Genomic DNA, 15,898 nt, shown 5'->3' on the forward strand with positions numbered 1-15,898 from the left:
TAGTTTTTAAACCGAAAAACCATAAGAAAAGTTTAAAAATGGATTGAGAATTGAGGATTGAGAGCATGGGAGTCTATATCTCCAAAAGATTGTGTAGCTAACAGTGCTTAAAAATAAAATACATTACATACATATGCACTAATAGTTAATGACAATGTAAAGACCAAAGTCATGACAGAGAATTGCAAAAAAAAACCCAAAAAAAAATTACAAAAACCCCAATTAGAAACTCTTGTATGAAGCTAACAAAAACATAAATAATAATCAGTTAAGTATTCGGTTTATTCGGGCACTTACTTGCTTTATATATAGTAAGGCAGTAAGACAGACGAACAGTTCGGGAACTCAAGAGATTGTATGGTACTATGGTATTTTAAACGAAAACCCGAAATATGTGGCACACAACCTATAAAAGAATAAAACCCCCAAAAAAAAAAAAAAACAAATAAACACAAATTTCATTCGAGCAAAATGTGCGACAAACGTCAAAGCGGCAAAGCTATAATGAGAAGAAAAATATTAATAAAAATAAAATTAAATTATAAAATTAAAAACAAAAAGCATTTTTCAATTATATTGGGTGCAGAGCCAGCTTTAAACTTTGGAATAAAAGGTTTGTAATTGAGGCCTAAAAAAAGTTTCATTTATAATTGATAAATTTTAAAATTAAATTTGCAAGTAGTACCAATGATTAAATTACAATTAATTGCGTTATTCGAATTAATTGAAAATAATGCGGATTTTAATTTTCAACACAACAATTTTATTACAAGTAATTTTTTTTTCGACCAATAATCTGTGTAACAATTTGGCATTTGTATTTATTTTTTTTTTGGCAATTAATTACGCTAATTAACCAACAGTAATTGAGTAATTTAAGCAGCCTGACTACGCTTATTTTCAGTAATGCTGAACAAATTTTGAATCGTTGTCAATAAGTAATTGAAAATATTGCAGCTGAATATTTAATGGTAATTACAATTTTTTTCAACAATAATTTAATCGATTAATAATGCTAATTGCTTTGATTGCGACGTAATTCGAACAAACTGTCATCTAATTTGCATGAAGGGCGACATTATTGTGATCTGAATAATTAGAGCTATATACATACTATATACATATAGCTAATTCACCAACAGTAATTTAAAATCTGACTACTTCAAAAGCTTTTCAATAATGCTCAACAAGTTTCCAATTATTTTTCGCAACTTGGTTTGAATATATGAACATTTTATAGTATTTACAATTATTTTGTCAAAAGTAATTTGTAATTGATTAGTAATAATTGAAATTTAACGGCTTAGGTTTCAATGTAGGTTTCAAAGTGAAACGAGCAAATTGTCAACTCGTTATTATACATAATGTCTACTTATATTATCCTGAGACTTATACCCCATGCTTGTGATCTGCTTAATTAAAGCTATATACATATATACTATGTATAGTTCACTTATGTGAAGCCAAATACTTAAACAATACTTTAAATTGTCAAAAGTAATTAATTTTTAGTTTTTCGCAAATAAAAATGTAAAGTAAAAGTTTTAATGCTTATTTTAAATTTAATAATTAATTTTCATTTTGTAAATTTAAATTAATTCTAATAATTAACTCTTAAACTAAGACTTATCATCGTTATGATTTAAACGATTAAAAAATAAAAATGCTGTATTAATATTTATAATTGTGCAGATTTTGTTTCAGCAGCGTACTTTATTTCAACTTGTGTATAATAAATATATATATTTATCATTTGTATATTTTATATAATATACTCATTTATAATTTGTTTGTATATAATTAATTGTTTGTTTGTTTGTTTTTAATGCAACCGTTGGCGGTTCTCTTTTGATTTTGCTTAGCTGCTAATAATAATTAGTTAATAGAATGTGTTGTTGCTCAAATGATTGCTTTATAGAAATACACACACACATACATATAACACATACACACACACACACAAGAAGATAAGGCATATGGAATCTGAGAGCAATCGATATACAAAGTACATTAATATTAAAGTTGCAAACAAAACAACAAGAAACACAAAACAAAAAAAAACGCATATCATTAAAATATAGTTACAGTTTAAGATTAATTAATATGTGTGTGTATGCGTGTGCGTGTGTGTGTTGCTTGGATTAAATAATAATACAGTAGTTAGTTAATATAGAATATGTTTGCCATAGTTAAGGCTGGAGTAAGCATTTGGGCCGGAACCGGAACTTCCTGGCGCTTGTTTCGTCTCTTTGGAATTACAGAACTGCGTTTGGATTTTGATTTAGATTTCGTTGTATGGAGCGTTGTTTTTATAGATAAGTTTAGAAGAGTTTGGAGCGGAAGGCGCGCGCGCGTTGTTAACCAGAGAAGCATTCGCTAGATTTGTTTAACTTAGTATTTGTTTTAATTATTGTTTATTGCACTATTGACGGCCACGAGTTCAGGCACAATGCTGGAGCTGGCGCTGCTCTGGCTAATGTTGCGCACATGGTCCACATGATTGGCAGTTGGCGTCGCAGTCGCCGCTGGCATCGCTGCTGCTGGGTCGGAGCCTTCAGGCAGCACAGGCTCAACGGTTGGAAAGACCGGAGCAGCAGCAGCAGCAGCTGGAGCGGCAGCAGCTACAGGGGTTTGTATCATGGGCGTGGGCGGTGAGCGATTCGCCGGCAGCTGGTGGCTGCCATTTTCACCAGACATTTGCATGTGATATCTAAATGAGAGACAGAGACAGAGACAGAGCGTTATAACGAATTGTAAGCGTGCGAAAGAGTGAGGTAGCTATCACTTGTAAATATTCTCGGTGCTCTCGACGACGCCTTGATTAAGATTCAAGCTGCGACCCTTGATGCCCGACTCCTTAACCGGCGGCGACCACCAGTTGAAGACGCGACCCACGACGGGCACATGACGCAAGATGCCCTCCTGCCACAGCTTCTCCTCAGACTCACGCTGCAGATCCGCAGTAGCCGCCTCAATGCCCTAGTCATGACAAAGAGCGAGATAGCAATAAGCAAAATAGAGAGAGAGAGCGACAAGTTCAGCTTACCTTCTTCACTATCTCGGACATGGTGTCCAGCACGCGTGAATTCTCCTGCACGCTCTTGCCGACGCTAACGACCAAATCGAGCAGCTCCTCCACCTCCGTTTCGTGCGTGACCATGCCAAAGCGCACACAGATTAGCCCATCGGTGCCCTCGCCCAGCGAGAAGGCATTGTCAGTGGACTTGAGCGCCTCCACCAGATCCACATTGAGCTTGTTTAGTTCCGTTTTGGCCTGATCTGTGAGCAGCGACTCCCAGCCCTCGGGCACAAAGCGCACACCGCCCATGCCCGCCCACTCGGGCAGCGGCACCAGTCGCAGCACCTCGCTGCGCTCCACCAGATACATAAAGCGCGCCTTGTGCTTTATGGTGGCGCGTAAAATGTCCACATGCGCTTCGAGGCTCTGCGCAAATCTCTCCAGATTCTCCGAGCTGGGCGGCTGCTCGCCCAATCCCAACTCCAGCGGACAGTAGCGTATGCAGCTGCCATGCGTTGGATGCTCGATGACCTCAAAGTCAAACTGCGAATGCAAAGTCAAACAATAAAGTGGCCAGCAAGTGGATAAAGCTCAAACTTACGCTTGGACAGTCGCGCTGCAGTATTTGACCCAGCCAGGAGTTGAGCCTATCGAAGTAGCTGGCATTGTTGAGCTTCTCCAGCGGCCTGGAGCCACCAGCTGCTTCAGCAGCAGGTTCGCCAGCGCCTGCTGCAAGCATCGGAATGGTAGTGCTGCCATCAAACTGATAAACGACAACCGGAGCAGCTGCATCAAACAAAGTGGTGACATCAAAAGCGCTATTGATAATGTCCGAGAGCGCGGCGCCCGTTTGAGCGCCCGGCGCGTGACTCTAAGAAAGCAAAAAATAGGAATTTGAGCAAGTGCAACTGCAACTAAGTTGGGAATTTGGCAATTACCAGCACGCGTATGCCTTCGCACTTGGAGGCAATCTCGAAGAGAATGCCGCATGTCTGGAAGGCCACATGCAGTCGCTCGGCTATGGCCTTGCGACCAAGCGCCTGCAGACTCGTCCACAGCGACAGCGCGTTGAGACGGCGCGAGAGGATCGGATCGGATTCAAAGGCACTCAGCGCGCTATTCTGCAGCGGACGATGCAGCAGCACAATCGGCAGACTGGGCACGCCCAGCCAGCTGCCCAAATTCAGCGCCATCGAATGCAGCACGTCCTGCACATCGCCGCCGCCGCCGGCGCAAACGAGCGCGGCCAGACCATGACCACTGGCATGCAGCCACATGTTGTGCGCCTTGCAGACATCGCGCAGCCGCTGCAGATTGTCCACATAGCCGCAGAGCGAGGCACCAATGTCCGCCACCACCAGCAGCGGCGTGCGACTGCAGCCGAGATCCAGCTGCACTTGCTTCTGCAGCTGCGTCAAGTCCATGGTGCCATATGTGCTATGCTCTGGTATGACCTTAATGGCGTCCAGCGGTATGCCCAGCTGCCGGCACGCATACTGCAGTCGCACCGGCGTTGTGTTCTCCGAAATGTAGAAACAGGGCTGCGCCAGCGCTGGTATGCCGCCCTCCAGATAGCCGGGACAGCGTGCAACGATGGCCAAACGCACAGTGCGCAGCACGGCGTCGGCATTGTCCGCATGAAAGCTGCTGGCGGCATTCGCAAAGTGAAAGAGCGTGCCCAGCCAGCGTGTGGCATCGCCAGAGATGCTGTTCGTCACGCGCAGCAGATGCTGCCGATCCAAATGCGACAGATACGCAACAATGCTGTGCGAAATGAGCGCCAAGTGTGAGACATCGTCTAGGGCTGGCAGTGGAAACTCTGGATCATCATCGCTGTCGGAGTAAGCCACCAGCTGCTCCAGTGACTTCAATATATCCGAAGGCACACTATGCTCCTGTCGCAGTTGCGTTAATAGCGCCGAGGATGTCTGCTGCTGCTGCAGCTGCTGCTTTTCTGTTTCCTCCTCGCTCACATCACTCACATTGTTGTTGTTGTTGTTGTTGTTGTTGCTGGTGTGGCTTGGACTGGAAGCCGCTGTGGTCGTCACCTTTGTTGAATTGCCTGGCACCGTTTTGACATTTTCCAATTGCTGCAGCACCTGGGATGAGCGCAACTCCAACTCGGCCAGACCGGAGCGTATCTAAACAAACGTAGGTAAACAAACGATACAAATGTAGGCACGATACGATACAGCGATAAGAGAAGCGTAAGCAGAGTACAATAGTTGGTAATTAAACGAGACGCTGCAAATGCGTTGACGTGTCTTCGTCGTCGTCATCAAACGCCAGCAACTTACGCTGGAAGCGGCAATTTCAGCTACTGCTGCTGTTTTTGTTGTTGTTGTTGCTGTCTCTGCTGCTGGCGAGGCTGCCTCTGTTGTTTTTGTTATTGTTTGGCTTGCTGCGGACGGCGGCTGCTGTGGCTGCGACTGCTGCTCTGCCTCGGCAGCGCCAAGTTCGTCATCAACAACTCCAGCCGCTGACATATCTATGCGTTAACTTGCTCTAAATTCTAACTTTTCTCTCGTCTGCAACTTGTTTTTTTTCTTCGTTTCTTAGCTGATTTTCCACAATATAATGTATTTTATAATTAAACGCGCATGGTCACACTGGTCGCAGTAATCAGCCCAGCCGATAGCACTATCGAAAACAAAGCACGACACGAGTTGGCAGCGCCACTTAGCGTATTTTTTTGAACTTAGCGCGCGCACTTTTTCTTTTTTCTTCTTTTGCACTTACACTTGTTAATGTTTTTTGAATTGGGCACACATTTTGTTGTAACGCAGCGAGAAAATATATGGCAAGCTCTAAATGAAAAGTAGCTCGAGCAACATATGCAATGGGATTATGCCAACACAAGCGACAACATGCGACATAGCTTGTTTACATAACTTTATATAGAGCATGTCTCGATGTGTGTGTGTGTGTGTGTGTGTGCAGGGCCTTGCAGCTTTTCACTTTATTCATGCATAAACTTGGCTGAGAAAGTTGTGCGCTGTTAAAAGTTGCTACGGTATTGGGATTTGCTGTTGTTGCAGTTGCAGCATCCGTCGCCGCCACCACCTCTCCCTTGGATACAACTGAATAACATATCGATGCTGCTTTTTCAAATAGTAGTCCCTATACCCATACATTTAACCCCAAACTGTGCATACACACACTCCGGACGAACGGACGGACGGACGGACTGCATTGGGTTTACCCTTTTAGCTCCCCCCTGCGGCTTTGGCCTTTGTTCATCTGCCGGGGATTTGCATCGTAGCCGCCGGTACGTGCCGCTGCACATGCATCAATTTATCCCAGGCAGCCGCAAGCCCCCGAAAAATTCAAACTAAAGTCCTTGCTTCCTACTTTAACCTTTAACTGCTGCCAGCTGGGCTAAGTGCGCTGCCGTGTACGCTGGGATTAAACGCAGTCAAAGCCGCACCCCACAGCCAAAAACTTAACTTGACTAAAAATATAGCCAATTTAAAATTACTCTGAAATATGCACAAACAACAAGTGCATAAGCAATTTGGTTCAGCTAGAATTGATTTTAATTTTAAGTAGTTCATTTAATCATTTTGCGCAGACCACAATATATAATAAATAAATAGGCATGTCCTGTGTGTTGTTTGGTCGCTCATTAATTTATGTTGATTATTTTATAATTATTTATGCTTTTTGTTGACGCTTGTGGCTGCAATTGTGGCTTTATTATATCAATTGCGTATACGCCGCGTTGTACGCATACATTATGCATTAGCTTTACCTCAAAAAATGCAGCAAAGGTGCAAACGCCACAAAAAAAAAAGAGGAAATAGGCTCAAGGCCGCAGCACACACACACACACACACATACGCACACATACGCATTTGCATAGCGGGTGGGATTGTGGGCTGGCTGGATTAGTTAGAGAGCCATGTGGACAAGCTGCAAAATGGTGGCTGCCACTTAAGCTGCAACAAAAACAAACACAAAATTCTTCAAACAGTCTGCAGGTAGCGCGAAAAGCGCGCAAGAAAGAGACAGCGAGAGAGAGTGAGAGAGCAGCGAGTGTGTGTGATTGCCGTTAAAGTGGCAAACAGCAGCGGCTGAATTCAAATGCTGATGAGATGGCTCACTTGGGCCCATTGACAGTGTCAGGGCGTCATCAAATATGGAAAATCAAAGCTTAAACCTTTGCTGATTCATCATATGTGCTACAGTGAGTGGCAAAAAAGTATTGACACAGTTTAATTGGCACACACACACACAACTAATCATCAAAGCCAAAGCGCTGACTAAAGCTCAACTAATTATTAAGCGCTTTTCTTTAGTCACACGCTGCAATTCAAGCGTAAGCTGTTGCATTTACTTTCCTACTCAAAGCTTAAGCTCAGCAGGCAAATAAACACACACACACACACATGGAGCCTTAATAAATGACAGGTGTCAATAACTGTTTGACCAACCATAAAACAGTTCAAGCGGCCAACGGGCGGTCCAAAAGGTAGTAAAAGCAAATATGCATATTAAAAATACTTGTGAGTCAAATACAAACAGTACAAAGGTAAATTGTGAATTGAATGAGAGCCATGCTGCGCCTGTTGGTTAGGCAACAGAAATTTTGCAAATAAATTATATTGCGTATACGCAATAAAGTCCAGTTAGTCAGCCAGTCAGCATTGCAATTAAGAGTTTTATATGAGTTCGAAATGAAGTCAAGCATGAAAAATGCGAAAAATGCAGCAAATATTAAATTTTTTCTATACCACAAGCAAAATGACAGTCAAAATTAACTCACAAGGCTGGCGACATGCATAAAGTATTTTATATTGCAATATTAATAGTTGATGCATGCATAATATGCAAAATGCAATATGCATTGCCACATATCAAAGTAGAAATTGAATATATTTTATTTTATTTATTTTAAGCCACGCACACTTTGCACTTTTGCTTGAAAGCTCAAAGCAACGGCCAACAATTTTATTAGTAACTATCATGGCCAAGTTAGCTGCAATGGACCACAGCAAATAAAGTCAAATTAATTTTGAATAAATTTTTCATAAGCCGCAAAATGCGTTTGCAATTTCATTTTGAAATGCATCAAGCCTTGAACTAAAATGCGCAAACGCCTTTTAGGCTAACTTAATTAGCATTTAAAATGCATAAAAATAGACGCAAGCTGATTTGATTGAATTGCAATCCAATCGCAATCACAAATTGTCGTCTGCTGTATTTTCTCGAATTGGCTCTTGTGGTCAAAGCTGTTGCTAAGCACTCGACAATGAGCTGGAGAGCTAAAAGGAAATGAACGAAATTAAAAGCTTCTGCTGCTGCCTTTGAGAGCAAGAGAGAGAGATCAAAACAAAAGCCTTTAAGGGGGCAACAGCGACAGTCGCCGGCGTCGCTACAGGTAAACACTTCAGCAATGTGGCTATGGCTAGTGTTGTGTGGTGGCCAAGTCCAGTGCGGTTACTTAGGCAATGACAATAAACATGAGCAGCAGCAGCCCACGCAGAGGCGAAAAGGGTTAGGGGCAGGCGGCGGGCAAGCCACTGAGGTTAGAACGGAGGCAACTAGCATACAAAACCAATTTCCTTTTTATGGCAAATGAAATGAAAATTTGAAATGACCACAAAAACGGGTGACAAACACACACAAAGTAACTGGACAAGACGGACAGTCGACTCTCTGACTGAATAGTTGGGCGAGCAGAGTGTGGAGGGGGGGGAGGGCACGCCATAGAAATATCTGCCACAGGAAATGGATGCTCGGACATCATGGGACAATGTGTAGAATAGCTCTTTCACACACACACACACACATACAGATATACAGCTGCAGCATAAATGTAACAACAGCAACAACAACAAGAGTAGCAGCCACATTAACCAAAGAAAAGCAACAGCAGCCAAAACGCGAAATTAGCCAAAGCACAAAAAGCAACGGGAAATATAAAAGCAAATGTGCCACACACACACACACACACACACACACACACACACACATGGGCGCTGACCAAGTGACTACTTGACTGTGACTGTGACTTTGAGCTTATATGTATATACATATATATATATTTTTTTTGGTTACACCCCACCCACCTTATCTTCACCCTGGGGCATGTTGGCGGCTGCTGGACTGGTGGGGCATACACCACAGAGAGTTTCGGGTCAACCAAGCAATCTATCCGCAGCGGCTTTGTGGTGGATTTATTTTATTGCTCAACGCACCAAAGCAGCGCGTACAGCAAATAAACCAAGTTAGCAACAGAGAGCGAGAGAGAGAGAGTGAGTGAGTGTGGAGCGGGATGTGGGCTTTGGGCTCAGGTTGCGTCTGTTGCTCGCGTGTCTGCCAAGTCAAGAGCCCCAGCAGCCTATTGTGCGGTTCATTTTAATCCTTTACTTGCAATATTCTGCTCTACCAACCACCCCCACTCGCCCGCTCGTCCCTTACTGGGGTCGTTCTAGTACCAACACACACACACACATACACACATATGTGTGTGCCGCGCTTCTCATAAAACGCCATTCATATGCGCATTTCATTTGATTTGATTTAATTTAATTGCGTTTTATCTCTGATATGCTCTTTTGGCTTGCTCCCGCTCCCTCTGCCGCGCTCCCCTTTGTCACTCTGTGGCTCCAGCTGTGCTTTGTTTGTTTGTTGGCAGCAGCAGCAGCATTGCCAACAATTTAGATGCAAACAAGCGTGTGCAGCTAACATTAAACGCAGCCAACTGTTTCATACACTTTGACTTCATATAGAATAATTACTTAATACTTAATATGGAAAATGCTTAAATATTAATGCGCGCACTTCAGTGTAAGCAGTTAATTGACAAAAGCTAAGCGCTTTAATTTAAATTTAACAGAAAACAGCTTGACAAAAAGCTAACTGCTATAGCGCAGCTCCCAGCAACAAGTGTGTGCATGCATAATATATGTAAATGGAAATTAACTGTGACTTACCCCGTCCGATGCAGAGAGAGGGACGAAGCGAAGCAGGTGACACACCATTAGCTAAAGTGTCGGCATTATAAACAGCAAACACAAGAAAAAAAAGGGAAAGAAAAATAAGCACACACACTAATGCAATTTGCTGGCGCACACGCACATGCACACGCAGCTGAGCAAGGACAACAGCTGTTTGAGACTGCAGCGATGCATAATAACATTAATAATATTAAAACACGTGTATAAATCGTTTTTAATAAACATTAACAATGCGCACAATAAAGCAACAGCGCATGAGCTGAGGCAACAGCTCAAGATCGTATATGTTGAACGACGGCGACGCACATTAATACTAAAGTTAATGCATTAATAAACAAAGCACTTCTGTGGATCTTTTTACATAAGCACTTGTTCTCACATAACAAATTGTGCACAAAGCAAACAAAGAACAAAACACTTTTTAGTGCAATCAGAAACTTCCACTTGCTAACGATAGCGATATCGATGATCGCAATGATCGGAGCTCAATATTGCGCTGCTAACTAACATGTTGCATAACAGTGGCCGTTTAATATCGACATTGCTCATTATCGTGCTGTGAGTTTCAAAAGTTCGGTCGGTTCGCGTGCGCAACTTGCGCTTCGGTTGTGAATTGTGATTTTTTTCCGTTTTATTTTTGAAAAATGCAGTGTACAATTGTTTATACAATTAGTGCGAGTGATAAATCATAATTAATTAATATCAAGCTAATGCGCAGCCGTCTGCATTTTTTCTGCAGTTGTGTGTTTTTTGTTATATATTTTTTTTTATTTTTTTGGCAATGCGCAATGCGTAAGTGTTAATAATATTGCGTTTTGATTTTGTATGGGTACAATTATAACTGTAACGGTGCTCAATTTGAATTCGTTGCTCTTTGGCGAGCGCGCTCTTACTTAGGAGTAATATATTTTAGTTTAAGGCAACGCTTACGTGCAATTGCAGTATGAAAATTTTAATTATTTTTATTAATTATAATGAATTATTATTTGTGTGTAATTGGTGTCAGTTTTGTTTGCTGATTCGCCGGTTACATAATTTTGTCACAATTTGAAGCCACCCCTTTGGAATTTTTGCCATTGCCAAAGTGTATTAAAGCTGCTGTTTTTGGCCAGAAAATTTCAATAAATTGCCAGAATTGCAGGCTAATACCAATTTTCCGAGCACTAAAAATAGCCAAAAAACTAGCAATGAAATAGTCTCAATAGTGTGAGCAAAAAAAATAAATGGAAATAGAAATCGAAATAGAGCAAAGAGATTAGTTGAGTTTAGTAAGTTGTGCGGCGCTTTAAATTTAAACAAAGCACATAGCAATAAATGTACAAAGAATAAATAAAAAATACTAGTAATAATAAAATAAAATAAATACTACATACAAATATACATATAGTATGCAACTATATAGATGAATTCGTTAATCAATATGAGGTTATAACTCTCATGTGACTCTAATTTGTTGTTGTTGTCTGAAATCTGGGGACGACGTTCGTCCGTCCGTCCGCCAGTCCGTCATTTGGTCTATGCGTCAGTTGTTGTTGCTGTTGCCCAGCAGCGAAGCATGGCGTGGCTCTTATATGTGGCGAGTCATGTACAACGCATCATCATTTATCAAAGGCGTGGCAAGAAGAAGAAGAAGAAGCAGTACACACACTAACACACACACACACACACACACACACACACATACAAACAAACTCCCACACATACAATTGCCAGCGAGCCTAGCAAAGTCGTCGCCATTTTCTTTCGCTGCTGCTGCTGCTGCCTTGTTATATATGCAAGACACATGGGTGTAGTTAGCTTTTAATTCAGCAGGGGTTTAGCAACAGTTGCTAGCAGCACAAATAGCTAATTATAATTATGTAAATTTCGACGCTTATATGTTCATTAACAAGTGTGAGGGGCAGGCTACGCCCATGTGCATATATTCTAGTTTTACTTTTTTCTTTTTGTTATTTGGCTTTGGCGTTGGCGGCGCGGCTTATCGTTAGTTGCTGGCTGTCATGTAACGGTTAAATCTGCATGAAAAATTAATGTGTGTGTGTGTGTGTGTGTGTGTGGGTGGGTGGGTGGCGTGGTGGTGCGACTATTGAAATTAGCATTCGCCTGTGGGCTGCGCCTGTTTACATTTGAACGTTATATTTTATTTGGCCAAAACGCTTGACGCTTCAGGTCAATGCAGTGTGCGCTCTGCAATTGGCGAAGTGGGTCACCATACATACACATATATACTACAATGTGTGTGTGTGTGTGTGTGTGTGATCAGCCATTGAGTTTTAGTATCCGGCACGCCAAGCGGCGCTTTGAGCTTTTTGGTGCCATTGATGTTGCCGCTGCTGCTGCTGCTGGTGCTGCTGCTGCTGGTGCTGCTGGTGCTGCTGCTGCTTGTTGGCCTTGGGGCCATGCTGCTGCCTCTGTGTGACCTCCACTGGCAATGGCAATGGCGGTTGCCAGGTCAGTCGCGGTGATTGTAACGGCGACTGCGCTGTTGATCGTGCTTGGGTTTGCTTCAACTTTGGCGCTGGCTTTTTAAACTTTGGCCACATTGGTGGCAACTCCGGCTTACGACTTGCTGCTTTAGCTTTAAGTGCAGCAATTTGGTTCTGCTTTTGTTGTTGTTGTTGTTGCAGCTGCTGCTCGCGGCTCTTCGCCAGCAGCTGTTGCTGCTGCTGCTGCTGCTGCTGCTGATTCTGCTGCTGCTGCGTCTGCTTTATGGCTAGCGAGTCAGCTTGACTTGGCTTCGACTGCTGCTTGGCAGCTTGGAGATAGGAGAGCCGACTGGCGCGACTTTGCTGATTGTTTGCCAGCGCCGGCGGCTGACGCTCGGTAGCGGATCTGGTTGCACTTTTGGCTGCACTGGATTTGGTTGGCTTGGCGTATGGCTTGAATGACTTTGCAAGCTTGGGTGACGACTTCTTTGACTTTAAGGGTGGAGATGGGGGTGTGGGGGGTGGTGGCCAGACCAAGGCGCTTACATTGAGCTGCTGCTGCTGCTGTCGATTGCGCGCCAGCGGCCTCAGCGGCTCCAGCGGCGGCACCTTGGCCCTGGCCAGTGCCTGCTCCAGCTTCTGTTTGGTCCGCATATAGTCATACTTATGATCCGGCTTCGGCTGCTCCTGCGCCGGCTTGGGTTTGCTCTGTATGCGTTGCCTGTGATTCGTGTGCAGCACGTTGTGGAAACTAAGCGACGCCTGTTGCGGCGCCAACTGCCGTGTGGGCACATCCGGGCTACGTTGGAATGCCTCCTGGCTAACGGGGCCATCTGCAAATTGAATGTGCTCAAATTGTCGGATGCGCTCGCCGAGCGTCTGGAAGCGTGCCAGCTCCTTGGGCAAACGCTCGACGGACTTGGCGCCAGCGCCAAAGTGAAAACCCGCTGCCAAGCTGGGAGAAGTCTTCTGCTCCGGCTGCTGCTCCTCCAGCTCCGCCGGCTGCCGCTCGTGCTCCCATTTGAAGCGCAGGGCCAGACGCTGCTTCAGCGCCTTGTTCACGACCATCAGCTGCTCCGTGTCGGCGGACTCTCTACTTTGGGTCACCGCCATGACAGCCGCATGGGTGGACTTCTCCATGGCGCCAACATGATGCATATGACTGGGCGGACCCTTGCCCGGACCATAGCCCATGCCCAGCTCCAGCTGCAGCGTCGGCGTACGCGGCGGCAAACTAACCGAACGACCCGCAGACAACATGCGCGCCGCCCCCCAATTGACCTTCACCTTCAGCTGCTGACCACTTGAACAAGCACCACCACTAGCACCACCACCAGCCGGTACCCGCTGTCGTTGTCGCTGCTGCTGCTGCTGCTGTCTCTGCTCAAACTTTGTGTTGCTGCCGTTGATGTTGCCGCTGCTGCTGCTGATGTCGCCGCTGCTGCTGCTGCTGCTCGCACTTATCACAGACTTATCATACAGACTGTAGCTGGGCACGCCCCCAGCGGTAAAGGACATGGAGCGACGTCGATTCGCCTGCATTACACTGTTCAACAAATTCCCAGAATCGATCAGCTGATTCTGCTGTTGATTACGTTTAAGACTTCGGCCGCCATCAGTGCTGCAGCTCAGCAGCTCCGATGTGAGCGTTCGTATTGGGGCACGATTCTCCTGACGCTCCCTCGCATTCTTCGATGCTGAAAGAGAGAAGGGGAGGAGTGGGGTGAAAAAGAAATTATGAAATACTTATAGCATTTTCTTTAAAATGTAGATCCAAACTATAGTTTAGATTTCTTTTGTGCTTTGTTTAAATTCTAGTTAAAGGACTTGGAAATGAATTATAGAAACTTGTTGGTCATCAGAATGTAAAATATTTAAAAGTATATTTAACTTTTTATATACAAGTATATAAGAAATTGTTTAAATAAAACGCATGTAGCCTCCCCTAACAGGCAGAGCATGCGCGTTGTCGCTGCTTCATTGAAAGCTTACACTCTCTCATTCAAAAACTCTCCATTATATAAAGCTGGTTAATTTACATAACCGGATTGGGCTTGAAGTTGCTCCCACACATATAATTTGCACCTTTTATAATTTAACTGCCACTGGTCATTAGTTAATTCAATTGAAAACTGATGGTAAATTATTTTAAGAGTCAGTGAACAAATTTATAATTTTATTTGTCACTCTGAGTTTGCATATTTCAATTGTTATACACAAATAAATGCGGTTTTTAATGAAGATGCAGTGAGACATGATATTGGTTTCGAATTATTCGCATGTTAATAATTCGTTGTTAATTATATTATTGCAACAATTCTTGCAAGTTCATGTGACCATTGAATAAGCTTTTCACTCAGCTGGAAATTAATTCACATGACACTCGCACAATTTGAAAAGAGAAACAATTTTGAAAAATGTGCGCTGATTGCAATCGGAAAGTAAATTTCCAAACGAATTCGATTAAAGCTTACTAAACTTTTTCTTAAACAATCTGGAATTCGAATGACTGACTTGACTTGACTTGAAGAGCAACTGTACGACTGACGACTGGCCACTCACCTGGATTGTAGGGCAGCAAGGACGAGTTGCTCTCGTAGTAGCTCTTCACAGCATTCTCGTAGAGCTTATTGGTATTGCGTAGCAGCCAGAGCTGTTTACGTCCATTGCCGCGCATTAGTCGGTTTAGCTTTTCGGCTTTCATAGCGTTGTCAGCTCAGTTTCAGTCTCAGTCCAGAACCATCTGCGCCAGCTGCAGCTGCCTCGACTTCGCTACTGCGGCATAGATTGCTTTAGCGTTAACCAACACTGATCTCTTCAACACTGATCTCTCCAACAAAGCGAAATTCCCGCACAGTTCAATGGAAGCGATTTCAATCGGCGGCGGCGGCAGCGCTTACAATTTTGTTTATGTGTGCGTGTGTGTGTGTGTGTGTTTTGTCTTTTTTGTTAGGCCGAAAATGAATATCAATATTTTGTTGCTGTAGCTTTGTTTGAGAATCGCACAGACCACAACTATTTTATAAACTTCTTGCAATTTAAAACAAATTGGAAATTAAAGGGGGTGGGGTGGGAAAAGTGAACTGACTTTAAATACAAAATAAAAAACAAACAAACGCCAAGGCGTAGTGTAGTTTTTCAAAATCGAGAGTCACAAAAAAGTTAAAAAACCGAAAACAAAATGAATTTAGCAATTGAAATGAACTGACTGAATAAAAATTGACAATTTTGAAATGGAGTTCTATGTTCGACAAAAACACAAAGCATACTAGAGTTGTAGAAAAATAAATAAAGGGCAGACAAAATATAAAGATTATAATTTTTATTTAATTTTAAGCAGCTACTATATTAAGCCTGCGCGTAACATAATGCGGAATTTAGTTTTATTATATTTGTTAACCAAGGTAGGCATTAACAGCCTGCTACAGACCAAATGGACATAATATTCCGATATATATTTATTAATATTATGCGTTCAATGCTTGCTTTGT

General features: G+C 43.2%; 2 protein-coding genes across 2 annotated transcripts; both read right to left on the minus strand.

Moving 5' to 3' along the window:
* Positions 1–2,079: 2,079 nt before the first annotated feature.
* On the minus strand, positions 2,080–5,505 carry LOC108605451 (pyridoxal-dependent decarboxylase domain-containing protein 1). Its single transcript, XM_033294391.1, has 7 exons — positions 5,450–5,505; positions 5,317–5,350; positions 3,958–5,160; positions 3,621–3,890; positions 3,047–3,562; positions 2,786–2,979; positions 2,080–2,710 (listed from the first exon to the last, which is right to left on the minus strand). The coding sequence occupies exons 1-7, from the start codon at positions 5,503–5,505 to the stop codon at positions 2,404–2,406; spliced, it is 2,580 nt and encodes an 859-aa protein (XP_033150282.1). The 3' UTR covers positions 2,080–2,403.
* Positions 5,506–12,088: 6,583 nt separating this feature from the next.
* LOC108605456 (mediator of RNA polymerase II transcription subunit 15) lies at positions 12,089–15,584 on the minus strand. The gene is made up of 2 exons (XM_017995142.2): positions 14,970–15,584; positions 12,089–14,104 (listed from the first exon to the last, which is right to left on the minus strand). Exons 1-2 carry the CDS (start codon positions 15,109–15,111, stop codon positions 12,255–12,257), a joined length of 1,992 nt encoding a protein of 663 aa, XP_017850631.1. The 5' UTR covers positions 15,112–15,584; the 3' UTR covers positions 12,089–12,254.
* Positions 15,585–15,898: the final 314 nt, after the last annotated feature.

Source organism: Drosophila busckii, chromosome X (genome assembly GCF_011750605.1).
Source record: "Drosophila busckii strain San Diego stock center, stock number 13000-0081.31 chromosome X, ASM1175060v1, whole genome shotgun sequence".
Classification (NCBI taxonomy): domain Eukaryota; kingdom Metazoa; phylum Arthropoda; class Insecta; order Diptera; family Drosophilidae; genus Drosophila; species Drosophila busckii.